The sequence below is a fragment of the Myotis myotis genome, unplaced genomic scaffold (assembly GCF_014108235.1).
Source record: "Myotis myotis isolate mMyoMyo1 unplaced genomic scaffold, mMyoMyo1.p scaffold_m19_p_2, whole genome shotgun sequence".
In the NCBI taxonomy this organism is placed as follows: domain Eukaryota; kingdom Metazoa; phylum Chordata; class Mammalia; order Chiroptera; family Vespertilionidae; genus Myotis; species Myotis myotis.
This window is the reverse complement of record NW_023416324.1, coordinates 29903836-29917577: the sequence shown is the minus strand read 5'-3', so window position 1 is coordinate 29917577 and position 13742 is coordinate 29903836. Positions and strand designations below refer to the sequence as shown.

The window sequence follows — 13742 nt, the reverse complement described above, 5'->3', positions numbered from 1 at the left end:
TATTCCAATACATTCACTTGACAATGTATTTTGCAGCTCTTAAACTTTTACAAAGGCAAAACAATAAAACAGGAAAATGTTTAGGTTATAATGTTATCTGTTAAAATATGGGATAAAATTATATTCATGGAATAATAACAATTATGTAAGAAATGACAAAAAACACCCCTGTTATGAGCTAATTTGTGTCCCTCCAAAATTCATGTTGAAATCCTCCCTAGTATCTCAATGTGACCATTTGGAGTGTCTTTAAGCAGGTAATTAACTTAAAATTAGGTCATTAGGGTGGGCCCTAATCCAATATGCCGGACATCCATATAAGAAGAGAAAATTCAGACAGAGACTGGGACAAAGAAAAGATGATGTAAAGACACAGGGATTTTTTTTTTTCCAAATACATTTTATTGATCTTTTACAGAGAGGAAGGAAGAGGGATAGAGAGTTAGAAACATAGATCACCTGCCTCCCGCACACCTCCTACTGGGGATGTGCCCACAACCAAGGTACATGCCCTTGACCGGAATCAAACCTAGGTCATTTCAGTCCACAGGCTGGTGCTCTATCCACTGAGCCAAACCGCTTAGGACTTGTATGCATGCATATAAGCAAAACCAATGGACACAAGACACTGGGGGGGGGGGGTGAGGGAATGTGCCAAGGGTGGGGTGGGGGGGTAGGGGAGGCCAGGGGAAGGTCAATGGGGCAAAAAAGAAAAAAAAAAGGAGACATATTAGTACTAGCTGTAATACTTTAAACAATAAAATAAAATTAAAAAAAAAAAAAGAAGACATAGGGAGAAGACAGACATCTATAAGCCAAGGAGAGAGAACTCAGAAAGAAAATGACGTCCGAAACCTTGATCTTGGACTTCCAGCTTCCAGGACTGTGAGAAAATAAATTTGTATTGTTTAAATCACCCTATCTGTAGTCTTTTCCCCCTTTCTATTTTCTAATCTCATATATTTTAAATTTTTCTATAAAGAGGATACATAACTTATATAATGGAAATACATTTTCCTTGTATGAAAATTTAGATTCGTCTACTGACCATCTACCACTTTCTCACCATTAATCACCCATCACGTTTTCACTTCTCTTCCTACCCAGCTCAAATTCCATGATCTCTCATTAAAATCACTTCCTGCAAACACTCTGGACCCCCTCCAAGCCTCAATCCTAACTGGTTTAAGCCACTTATCCACCTATACCATGCCTATCCCAACAGTTCATTACTGAAGAAAAACAAATGCAAGTTTACTGGTCTCACTTTAAACTCATGGCCATAACTCTCAAATGCTACTTGACACCATCTGCAAATCACACCACATTCTCTACTAAGTTTGCTTTTCTACTTTGCAAAAAACAAATTCATATGCCCTTCTCTCTCCTCATACTCCAAATATTCCCTCCCTCACCTTTGCCCTTAGGAGAGTGCATTAATTCAGGGTTCATTGAGAAAACAACAAAAAGGGATAGGAACCTTCTACATAGTGCTCATTTCAGAAAGGTACACATCTTATTTAGTGGTATACTAGTATCCCCATTGCATAGTATAGTAGTAGGTTCTCAGTTAACATTTGGTGAATGAATGAAGCTACTCATTCAGCATTCTTTTTTTTTATTAATTATATCTTTATTGTTCAGATTATTACATTTGTTCCTCTTTTTTCCCCCCCATAACTCCCCTCCACCCAGTTCCCACCCCACCCTCCTCCCTCACTCCCCACCCACTGTCCTCATCCATAGGTGCACGATTTTTGTCCAGTCTCTTCCCGCATCCCCCTCACCCCTTTCCCCGCCCAAGAATAGTCAGTCCACTCCCGTTCTATGCCCCTGATTCTATTATAATCACCAGTTCATTCTGTTCATCAGATTATTCACTTGATTTTCAGATTCACTTGTTGATAGATGTGTATTTGTTGTTCATAATTTGTATCTTTACCTTTTTCTTCTTCTTCCTCTTCTTAAAGGATACCTTTCAGCATTTCATATAATACTGGTTTGGTGGTGATGAACTCCTTTAGCTTTTTCTTATCTGTGAAGCTCTTTATCTGACCTTCTATTCTGAATGATAGCTTTGCTGGATAAAGTAATCTTGGTTGTAGGTTCTTGGCATTCATCACTTTGAATATTTCTTGCCACTCCCTTCTGGCCTGCAAAGTTTCTGTTGAGAAGTCAGCTGACAGTCGTATGGGTACTCCCTTGTAGGTAACTGACTTTCTTTCTCTTGTTGCTTTTAAGATTCTCTCTTTGTCTTTTGCTCTTGGCATTTTAATTATGATGTGTCTTGGTGTGGTCCTCTTTGGATTCCTTTTGTTTGGGGTTCTCTGCGCTTCCTGGACTTGTAAGTCTATTTCTTTCACCAGGTAGGGGAAGTTTTCTGTCATGATTTCTTCAAATAGGTTTTCAATATCTTGCTCTCTCTCACCTTCTGGTACCCCTATAATTCTGATGTTGGTATGCTTGAAGCTGTCCCAGAGGCTCCTTACACTATCTTCGTATTTTTGAATTCTTTTTTCATTTTGCTTTTCCAGTTGGGTGTTTTTTGCTTCTTCGTATTTCAAATCGTTGACTTGATTCTTGCGATCCTCTAGTCTGCTATTGGGAGTCTGTATAATATTCTTTATTTCAGTCAGTGTATGCTTAATTTCTAGTTGGTCCTTTATCACAACCTCGAGGGTCTCATTAGATTTCTTGTAGGTCTCATTACGTTTATCGGCAGTTTCTAGAAAATTCTTGAAAAACCTTAAAAGTGTGGTTTTGAACTCTATATCCAGTAGTTTGCTTTCCTCCATTTCTGTCATTTGTGTCCTTTTTCTTTGTCTCTGCATTTTTTATGCTTCCCTGTGTTGATAAAGTGGTTTTCTGTGCTAAGTGTCCTCTAGGGCCCAGTGGTTCAGCCTCCCCAATGAGGAGGACACTCTTGGTGCACCCCCTTGTGGTCTTTGTGCACAGTCTTGTTGTAGTTAAGCCTTGATTGTTGTAGGTATCACTGGGAGGAATTGACCTCCAGGCCAATTGGCTGTGAGAATCAGCTGTGTCTGCAGTGGGAGAACTTCTGTGCTGGAGACACCCCTCCGGGGCAAGACTTGCTTCAATGGGGCTTTGGTGCTCACTGAGTCTGCCCCCTGAGTGTGTCCTTTATGGTTCCACGGAGCTGCAAACTGGATGGTCCCACTCTGACCTCTGGGTACACTGGCTCCTGGATCTCTAGGGAGGTGCTAATCTAGCCTTTGCCTGAGGCTATCCAGCAAAAGCCTTCGTGCAGGGCTTGGGCAGGGCGGGGCTAGCAGTTATGGCTGCTCTCAGAGGCCCAGCTTCTCAGTGTCTCGGCAATCGCTGCAAACCCCTCCGAGAGAATGCTGCCCTCGAGTTTTGACCGTTGCTAGACAGTCCCGCTTCTCCCATATGAGTCTGGGTCCCCAGAGACTCGCCCGGAACTGGAGCTCAGAGCCTGAGACTCCCTCCCGATTGAAAACGACAACCGCGCCCTCAGCCGCCAGCCTGCTCCGCGTGCGCCTCTGTACCTTAGTATTTTACTTCCGCACTGCACCTCCTCTGAGTCTCGGTATGCTTTTCTCTTTCCTTCTAGTTGTAGAATTTCCACTCAGCCAGCCTTCCTGTGGTTCTGGATGATGTCCGTTCCATCTTTTAGTTGTATTTTTGAAGTGGTTGTTCGAGGCAGCAAACTCCGGTGTTTAGCTATGCCGCCATCTTGGTTTTCCTCATCATTCTTTCTGCTGTTTTCCTGTTGCCTTGGATAAAGTGTCCTTGTTTTTATTAAAAGTCAACCCTCAATTCTTGCTCCAAATCTCATTTCTTTTCCTCCTCTTAGGGCTTTATAAATACTGCCCTTCTAATAGATCATTTGCATCAGCATTCTTACTACTCCTTCACCTATCAAAACAAATAAACACAAAAATCCAACAAACACCACCTCTTAATCTGACATATCTCTTTCCTGCTATGTCCTTCAATTTTTCTCTCCTTCATAGGAAAACTTATTTTATTTTTTTCCAATGAAAATGAAATGTTTTAATTATTCCAATTAAAATCCAACAAATATGGTTGGATTATATTTTAAAAAACAAAACATGCTATTTACAAGAGATAAACCTCAAATATAAAAAAGGGAACAACAAAAGAATATACGAAAAAAATACTGCCAACAAAAATGAGTTGAAGTAGTTTATTAGGATCAGATAAAGTAAGCTTTAAAGCAAAATATTTCACTAGGTATAAAGAGGTATATTTCTTTTTTTTCTTTAAACAATAAAAAAGGGGAAAAAAGGAAAACTTATTTTAAGAGTTGTCTATAATCACTGCCTTCTTACTTTCTTACATTATCGCCTCATTCAAATAGGGTTTTTCTGCTCACTACTCTAGTAAGATAACTCCCAAATTCCTATTTCCAGCACTGACCTCTTCTTGGAATTCCAGACTTAATATTCAATTACCTATAGACCATCTCTACATGGTTATCAATCAGATATTTCAAACTGAACAGATTGAAACAGTGTGGCTAAAACAAAATGGCCTATCTTGCCAACCTGTTCCTCTTTTTGTCTTCCCCAAACCAGTAAGTGCCATCTCTATCACCTAGTTGCTTAAGCCAAATATCCTTGAAATTATCCTTGATGCCTCTATTTCCTTTACACGCACATCCAGTCCATCAGTAAGTTCTGTTGGCCCTTATCCCAAATCCATCCACTGCTCTTAATCATCATTCACACTGTAGTTCAAGTCACCATTACCTCCGCCCTGAAAAATTACAACAGCCTGCTAACTTGTTTTCCTTTTTCTACTCTTGCCCTACTCCAACATATTCTCCACACAGGAGTTAAAGTGAGCATCCTTTTAAAACATAAAATGTCATTTATCTGCTTGAGGACCTCCAACATCTTCACACTGAGTTAAGGATACCTTACAAAGCTTTGCTGGATCTGGCTCCTGTCACTCCTCTGGTCTTATGTGTTATGACTTTTCCCTTTTCAACCACATTCTAGTCGAAGTGGTCAGTGTTCCACTCCAAGTATGTGCCTTCACTCCTGGTTTGAGGTCCCCTGTCTTTCCAGTAATTTGCCATGTCTGTTCTCCTCTAAATAATTATTAAAATTTATGAAGTTTATCAGGCTTAAAAATTGCTGACAGAGACAAAAGATATTAGGGTATCATAACTGAATTTATGTTTAAAGTTTTTCACAATTATTTTTATAATTAGAAGGAATGTATTCTTAAAAATTATATACCAATATATAGTGCATTTATTTATACAATTTTTCAGTACTATATGACTTAAGATGAGCTACCAGTATATGTAAAACTGCTTCATGAAGCCACAATAAATAGAAATGAGGTTGCAAGATCATTAATAAAACAGTATTTCAAAGTGACTAATGCAGTTTAGAAGAAATAAAAGACAAAAAACAAAAGCCAGACTCAATAGTGAAGAAAAATGAACAAAATGACTTTAACTCAGTTGAAAGTTACCAAATAAAGTTCAATTCAAAATAATGAAAAAAGAAATTCTGAGAATAGTTGAAACTCCTGGCACAAACTAGTGGGACCTAGAAAGCAGCACACAAAGAAGAAAAGGAGAGAAAACAAACTACTTTACAAAATGCTTAATTTTAAAGCATCATCATAAATTACTCAATGGATTAGATAACTGTCCCTCTATCAATTCCTAAATGAACAGAATACAGCACCTGATAGAATTCCATATATTAAAAAAGGAGCTAGTGCCCAGCCAGTGTGGCTCAGTGATTGAGCATCGACCTATGAACCAGGAGGCCATGGTTTGATTTCCGGTCAAGGCACATCCAATCCATCAGTGAGTTCTGTTGGCTCGGTCCCCAGAGAGGGGCATGCAGGAGGCAGCTGATCAATTATTCTCTGTCATCATTGATGTTTCTCTCTCTCTCTCTCTCCTCCCTTCTTCTCTGAAATCAATAAAAAATATATTTTAAAAAAATTTTAAAAAGGAACTAGTCATATAACTTTTCAAGTATTCTAAGAATAATGGCCATGTTTCAGAGTATATGTAGTTACTATTTTTAAATAACTAGTTTTGTTTTATTTCCTTTTCCCAGGCAGGGTTTTTCTTCTCTGGTAGTCCTTTTCCCAGTTAACAGTAACAATTCAGAAACCTGAAATCCTTTTTAATTGTCTGAACTCCCTGGCCTTCTAAATCAACTAGGTTATCAAATTATATCAGTTTGCCGAAACCGGTTTGGCTCAGTGGATAGAGCGTCGGCCTGCGGACTGAAAGGTCCCAGGTTCGATTCCGGTCAAGGGCATGTACCTGGGTTGCGGGCACATCCCCAGTAGGGGGTGTGCAGGAAGCGGCTGATCGATGTTTCTCTCCCATCGATGTTTCTAACTCTCTATCTCTCTCTCTTCCTCTCTGTAAAAAATCAATAAAATATATATTTTAAAAAAAAATTATATCAGTTCTACCTCTAAGATGGCCATCTCCTCTGCTCCTAATCTGAGTTAAGTTTGCATTATCTCTCACCTTGACCAATAAAAGCAGTTACTTAATTCCTGTTTGATCTCACTGCCTTTCTTTCCATACTTTGGTATTAATTTTCTAAAATACGGATAGGATAAAACTTGTCACTACCTCATTTAAAAGCCTTCAAAGATCAAGTCCTAAACTCTATCTAAACATAACAAACATGCCAAAGCCGGTTTGGCTCAGTGGATAGAGCGTCGGCCTGCGGACTGAAGGGTCCCAGGTTCGATTCCGGTCAAGGGCATGTACCTGGATTGCGGGCACATCCCCGGTAGGAGATGTGCAGGAGGCAGCTGATCGATGTTTCTAACTTTCTATCTCTCTCCCTTCCTCTCTGTAAAAAATCAATAGAATATATTTAAAAAATAAATAAATAAACATAACAAACATGTTATACTGTTTCATATCTCCGGACTTTTCCCTCTTTCTCTATTTGAAAGAGTCCTATTTATTTATCATGGTCAAGGACAACTGTTATTTTGCAATAGTTTTCTGCTAACATCCCCAAGCAGAGTACAGGAACAGCTCTACCTCCTATTTCTATGCCTATCACAGAGTATCAGAACTAAATATTACTAAGCTAGTCAATATTGCTGAGACTTGGCACAAATCAACCACTCAAAAAAAGAAAAAAAAAGTTTGTCTTTTTAACCAAACTCAGAAATAGTTACACAATGAGAGAAAAATTATATGTATTAAGAAGTCAATATTTAAATGCATGCTTTCATAAAAACAATTTTGACATTGAGACTGATACTTAGATACAGACATCTATAACAAGGCACTTGTCCTTTAACCTATAAGAGGAAGAAAAATACATATTGGACAATGCCATGCTGGACAACTGAAGTTCAGTGTGGCTGAAGCAAAAGGGAGCATGATAAGAGAAGTAAAATATAGTTAGTATCAGTGGCTATATTTTTTACTATAATGGAGAATGCAGATCTACAAGAATCAAGAAGTCAATGGGCAGAGAAGCAGAGGTGAGGGATGGAGGAGAGAATATACCTATGGCCTATGGGACCTTGGTTCTCAAGGCCCATATACACCCTTGCTTTACACATGGCTTTGGTTGTTCAACCTCCTTAGTGATTAAAAGAATTATAACTATTTCAGATGTAGAGACAAAAGAAAAGACTTTAGAGAAAATATGATTTTAGTGTCAAGTGAAAGAGCAAGCTTGACTTAATATCGGACAAATCATCCACCTTACAAACTATGCTTAAACATACAGAGATTTTAGCTTTAAATATTTCAGAGAAGGTTCTTAGTTTTCACAAATCTCAAATTTTACTAGAATTTAAACTCTGAATTTTATAAGATATCTGTCTATTTAATTCAACTAATGTTATTAAAAATATCATTATAAAATGGTAAGAATGTATACCTTCCAGAAATGGCTATAAGTTTTAAGGACATCCTATACAATAAAAGCCTAATATGCAAATTGTTCCCTTGGGTGGTCATTCGACTGAGAGTTCGACTGCTTGCTATGATGTGCACTGACCGCCAGGGGGCAGCGCGAAACATGGTGGGCATTGGCGACGTGGCGCTGGCAGTGGGTGGCAGTGGAGGTGCTGCTGGCCCTGATGGGCCCCGATGAGAGTGGGACCACAGCGGGATGGTGGAGCAGGTGAGTGGGAGGCGCCAGGCCAAGGTGGGTGTGAGTGAGGGCCCAATTGCCCTGCTGATCGCCCCGCAGATGGTGACCAGCAGGGGCAGCGGGGGAGGGGCTGCCGCCCGGCTCCCAGGCACTGAGGGAGCCAGGCAGAGGGCCTGGCTCTGATCGATCACCCAGCTCCGATCGGTCACCCCACAGGTGAGATGGTGGAGCAGGTGAGGGGGTGGTGCCAGGCCAAGGCTGGGTACCAGGCAGGGCTGCAGGGCTGCGGGGCTGGGGGCACAAGCTGGGGCTGAGAGGCTGAGGGCGCGAGCTGGGGCCCGATCTCCACAGACCACCCCGAGGGACCCCACCCGTGCATGAACTCATGCACCAGGTCTCTAGTTTAAGTAAAATAACATAATGCAAAGTTTCTAGCATGGTATCACAGAGAAAAAATTCATTAAATAGGTTTTCTTTCTTTCCCCTCTTAATAATAATCTCTAGTGTAGTTGAACCATTACAGAAATATTTTTAAGTATTTAAATAAAAAGCAAAACTTCCACCCAGCTGGCATGGCTCAGTGGTTGAACGCTGCCCTATGAACCAGGAGGTCACCATTCAATTCCAGGACAGGGTACATGCCAAGGTTGCAAGCTCGATCCCCAGTGGGGGGCATGCAGGAGGCAGCCGATTAATGATTCTCTCTCATCATTGCTGTTTCTATCTTTCTCTCCCTCTCCCTTCCTCTCTGAAATCAATACAAATATATATAAAAATAAATAACATTGAATGTCAACTATAATTGAAAATTAAAAAAAAAAAAGCAAAACTTCCAACCTCCTTTCATGACCTGGAAAATTCATGCTAATGACAAAAATGACATCATGGCTAACAGAAAAGGATAGTGAATAATCTAACTAGTAGTGAGAAATTATCTAAATTCAGTCCTTGCTAAGGCTCTTAATCCCTCTTACCTCCAAGACAGGAGGGTAAAAAGATACTTACCACTAGGCTGCATAGTCAATGAACTAAAAACTGGACAAGGTGTTAAGAAGTTTGGGATTTATCCCTGGATTCACCAATACCTTCCTCTGACCTCTGACAAGTCAGTTTCTCTGTACGTTAATTTCTCCATCTGTAAAGTTGGGGTGGGAAAGGAGGAGACATTTATTACCCTGTAAAGTACTGAGACTTTTAGTTATTAACAAAATAGGCTACATTATTAAAAAAGTAGGACAGACACAATTTTTTTGCTTATTAGACGATCTCAGTGTTAGAAAGTACCTTATAGTAAGTGCCACAGGTTTAATTTATCTAAGCCTCAATATCTGCAGAGATAAAGAATATAGATACTTGCTACATTTGTTTCCATGAAAATGTATAATCCTATATAATAAAAGCCTAGGTGGTGTCAGTTGTGATGTCATCACAGGATGGCCGCCACAAGATGGCCGGCAGGGGAGGTCAGTTGGGGGCGAACAGGCCAGCAGTTGTGGGCAATCGGGCCGGCAGGGGAGGGCAGTTGGGGGTGAACAGGAGGGCAGTTGTGGGCAATCGGGCCGGCAGGGGAGGGCAGTTGGGGGTGACCAGGCCGGCAGGGGAGGGCAGTTGGGGGGGACTAGGCCTGCGGGGGAGGGTAGCTGGGGGCAATGAGGCCTGCGGGGGAGGGTAGTTGGGGGCAACCAGGCCTGTGGGGGATGGCAGTTGGGTGCGACCAGGCCGGCAGAGAAGGGCAATTGGGGGTGACCAGGCCAGCAGGGGAGGGCTGTTGGGGCCATCAGGCCAGCAGGGGAGGGCAGTTGGGGATGATCAGGCCAGCAGAGAAGCAGTTAGGCATCAATTAGGCCAGCAGGGGATTGGTTAGGGGGCAAACAGGCTGGCAGGCAGAAGAGGATAGGGGCAATCAGGCAGGCAGGCAGGCGAGCGGTTAGGAGCCAGCGGCCCGGATTGTGAGAGGGATGTCCGACTGCCAGTTTAGGCCCGATCCCTATGGGGAGGTCTGTTTGACCTCCCAGATTGGAGAGGATGCAGGCCAGGCTGAATTTTGTGCATCGGGCCTCTAGTATAAATATAATTTCCAATTAATCGAAAGATATTCAAACACCATTAACATGATGTAATGAACTGATCTGTGTTCCCATGAAATTCATATGTTAAAGTTCTAATCTCCAATGTGACTGTATATGGAGATAGGGCTTTTAAGGAAATAACTAAAGGTAAATGAGGTCATAGGGGTGGAGCTCTAATCTGACAGGACTGGTGTCATAAGAAGAGAAAGAGATACCAGAGATCTCTCTCTCTCTCCTTCCTCCTTCGCTCCCTCCACAAAGACATTCAGAGAAAAAGGCCAGATGAGGACACCTATCTATAAGTCAAAGAGAGATGCCTCACCAGAAACCAGCCCTGCAAACACCTTGACCTTGAACTTCTAGCCTTAGGAACTGTGAGAAAATAAATTTCTGCTGTTTCAGCCACCCAGCCTGTGGTATTTTGTTATGGTAGCCCTCCCTGTCTAATACACATGGTCATAGGACAAATGAGGCTGTAGTAATTCTCTGAGAGTACTTCATACAACAGTCGTCAGTTTTCAAGATGCTCTAAAGAATCTTTAATCTTTTTTATACAAAATAAAAACAAAACAAAATATTGAACTGAAAGTTAAATTTATTTATTTTTTATTCATCTTCACTTAAGGATTATTTTTTCCATTGATTGTTTTAGAGAGAGTGGAAGGAAAGGGAAGGGAGAGAGAGAGAAACATTGATGTGAGAGAGACACATCAATTGGTTGTCTCCTGCATACAGCCCTGACTGGGGCCAGGGATCAAACCTGCAACCCAGGTATATGCCACACCGGCCAGAGCTTGAAGTTATAATTTTATCCTGTTTTGAATATCAACTTTATTTTTCCTTAAAGTACTTAGGCAAATAATTAATTGTACTGAGCCTCAGTTTTTTAATCAGTAAAACAGGAATACAATCTTAATGCTACTTGCTTCACTAAGTTGTTGTGAAGAACAAATGAAAAAATGACTTTAAAAGTGCATAATACAAAGTGCAAAATACAGATAATAGAGATTATTCAGGAAAAGCTTGCTGTTTACTACCTTTCTCAGAGAGAAAACTCAGAATCTGAATAATATAATGTACTTACAAAAAGGACATTAGAACCTCCTCTTACTAGTTAGCCCCTAAGGATTCTAATACTCACAATATTAGGACAAACACAATTTTTGACTGGGACCTTTAAAAATTATGGTAATGTGATCTACTTGGGGGAAGTGAAAAAGCCTCTTGTTTAATTCAAAATACAGTAATGACACTAAGGGGCTGGAGTAAGAAGAGTAACCTGGGTCCGCTGATGTCCAGAGCCCTGAAACATTAAGACAGGAGTCTTTGCAACATCCTAGAAAATATAACCTCTTTTGATTTCTGAGAAGAGTGCAGGATCAGAGACTAGGGCAGGGGTGGGCAAACTTTTTGACTCGAGGGTCACAATGGGTTCTTAAACTGGACCAGAGGGCCAGAACAAAAGCATGGATGGAGTGTTTGTGTGAACTAATATAAATTCAAAGTAAACATCATTACATAAAAGGGTACGGTCTTTTTTTTTTTAGTTTTATTCATTTCAAACGGGCCGGATCCGGCCTGCGGGCCGTAGTTTGCCCACGGCTGGACTAGGGACATCTAAAGCAGTGCTGTCCAAAAGAACTGTCAGTGATAATGAATATGTTCTACATCTGTATTGTCTAATGAGTAGCCATTAGGTGGCTATTCAGCACCTAAATGTGCCTAGAATTACTGAAAAGCTGCATTTTTTAATTATATTTAATTTTAATTAAATTTAAATACATGCATGTTCAGTGGCTACTATATTGAACAGTGCAGATCTAGAGAATGTAAAGATTCTAGTATTAGAAACCTTTGAGATAAAGATATATATATAACAGAAAAATCTACAAGGCTATGGAAGCATCCTTTTGAAATGTGACAAAACAATTACAATAGGTCATACCTTGAAGCAAGAAAAAAATTCTTCATATATTGTGATATTAAGAAGAAAATCAGCCCTAGCTAGCTTGGCTCAGTGGATAGAGCATCAGCCTGAAGACTGAAGGGTCCCAGGTTTGATTCCAGACAAGGACACATGCCAGGTTGTGGGCTTGATCCTCAGTAAGGATCAAGGAGCATGCAGGAAACAGCCGATCAATGATTCTCTCTCATCATTGATGCTTCTATCTCTCTTTCCCTCTCCCTTCCTCTCTGAAATCAATTAAAAAAAAAAAAAAAAAAAAGAGGAAAACAAGGAAAAAAAATCAGCCCAGCCAGTGTGGCTCAGTGGTTGAGCATTGATCTATGAACCAGGAGGTCATGGTTTGATTCCTGGTCAGGGCACATGCCCCGGGTTTTGGGCTCGATCCCCAGGGTGGGGAGTGCATAAGGCAGCTGATCGATGATTCTCTCTCATCACTGATGTTTCCATCTCTCTTTCTCCCTCTCCCTTCCTCTCTGAAATCAACAAAAATATATTAAAAACAGAAAAAGTCAGTTGTAAATTATCTCTTGTATATTAAAGTAGCAATAATAATTATTATTAGCATTATATAGCTCATTTTTAAGTGTTTACTATGTGCCAGATATTGTGCTAAGTATTTCAGTAAGACCATCCTCCCCTGTTTGATACCACTTAGTATGGTATCATTATTCATTTTTACAAATAAGGAAATGATACCAGGGAGGTTGATTAACTTTCTGAAAGTTCACAGTCAGAAGAAAAGGCAGAATTTGAACAAAAACTATGCTCTTAACAGCACCGTCTTTCTCCTCGAAATAAATAAACAAATGAAAAAGAAACCTTACAAATGCTTCTAACACAAAATAGCCCAGCATGGGAAGAACTGCAACCAGATGTGAATGTGGATCTTCTACCCATTTTACTACAGTAAAAACTGAAGTTTGATCCGGACACTGAATAAGATTAGATATAGTCTGGGATTTAATAAGGTAAAATTAAGTTAAACATCACATCCTCTGATGTTCATAGGAACTATGTTTTAAATTATTCATAGAGCTTGGAAAATAATGCAGGCTTTATGTGCTAGTACATGCACATACCAATGAGAGACAAGGTGAGGAAGGGAAAGGAGGAAGAGAACTGGGAAGGAAGAATGTTTCCCCCAGAAATGTAAGCTGAAAAGTAGGAAAAAGAAGAATCAAATGTACTTCTGAAAACCCATTATGACAAGATAGAAGTCTTTCAGTGTTAGATAACAGTTGTGGTTTTAATAAACCACAATCCTAAGCCGATATGCACAGAAATCAAATTGAAATGTTGAGAGCAGAACAAACTGTCCCACTGTGGTCATGGATGACAAGCTACGGGGAGGCAGGAGATAAGACAGAGGACTGGTCTGGGATGTGCCACTAATCAGCCACTCTCTGATTAGCAAGTATTCCTAGTGCCTCTCACCTGATCCTCTGCCTCCAGCTTTCCATTTATTTTGCTCCATTCATAGATGAGTGTGATGAGATGGTAATATTCCTCTGGGATGACCCACCAGAAGAGGGGCGGGGGGAGGCAAGCTAGGCAATCACATTTGCCAAGAAAGCAATAAATCCTGTC

At 40.5% G+C, this 13742-nt stretch overlaps 1 protein-coding gene across 14 annotated transcripts in view; it reads right to left on the bottom strand.

Moving 5' to 3' along the window:
• SCMH1 (Scm polycomb group protein homolog 1) overlaps positions 1–13742 on the bottom strand; it is a 146333-nt gene that overhangs the window by 98035 nt on the left and 34556 nt on the right. For 3 of the 14 annotated variants that reach the window (XM_036347225.1, XM_036347227.1, XM_036347232.1), the window contains exon 3: positions 9126–9255. The exons of 10 other annotated variants lie outside the window; for them this stretch is intronic. In XM_036347225.1, coding sequence (XP_036203118.1) covers positions 9126–9138 — 13 coding nt within the window. In that variant the 5' untranslated portion in view covers positions 9139–9255. Of the gene's footprint in view, positions 1–9125; positions 9256–13742 lie in introns of those variants that run through there. One more of the 14 variants, XM_036347234.1, reaches the window with a different exon arrangement.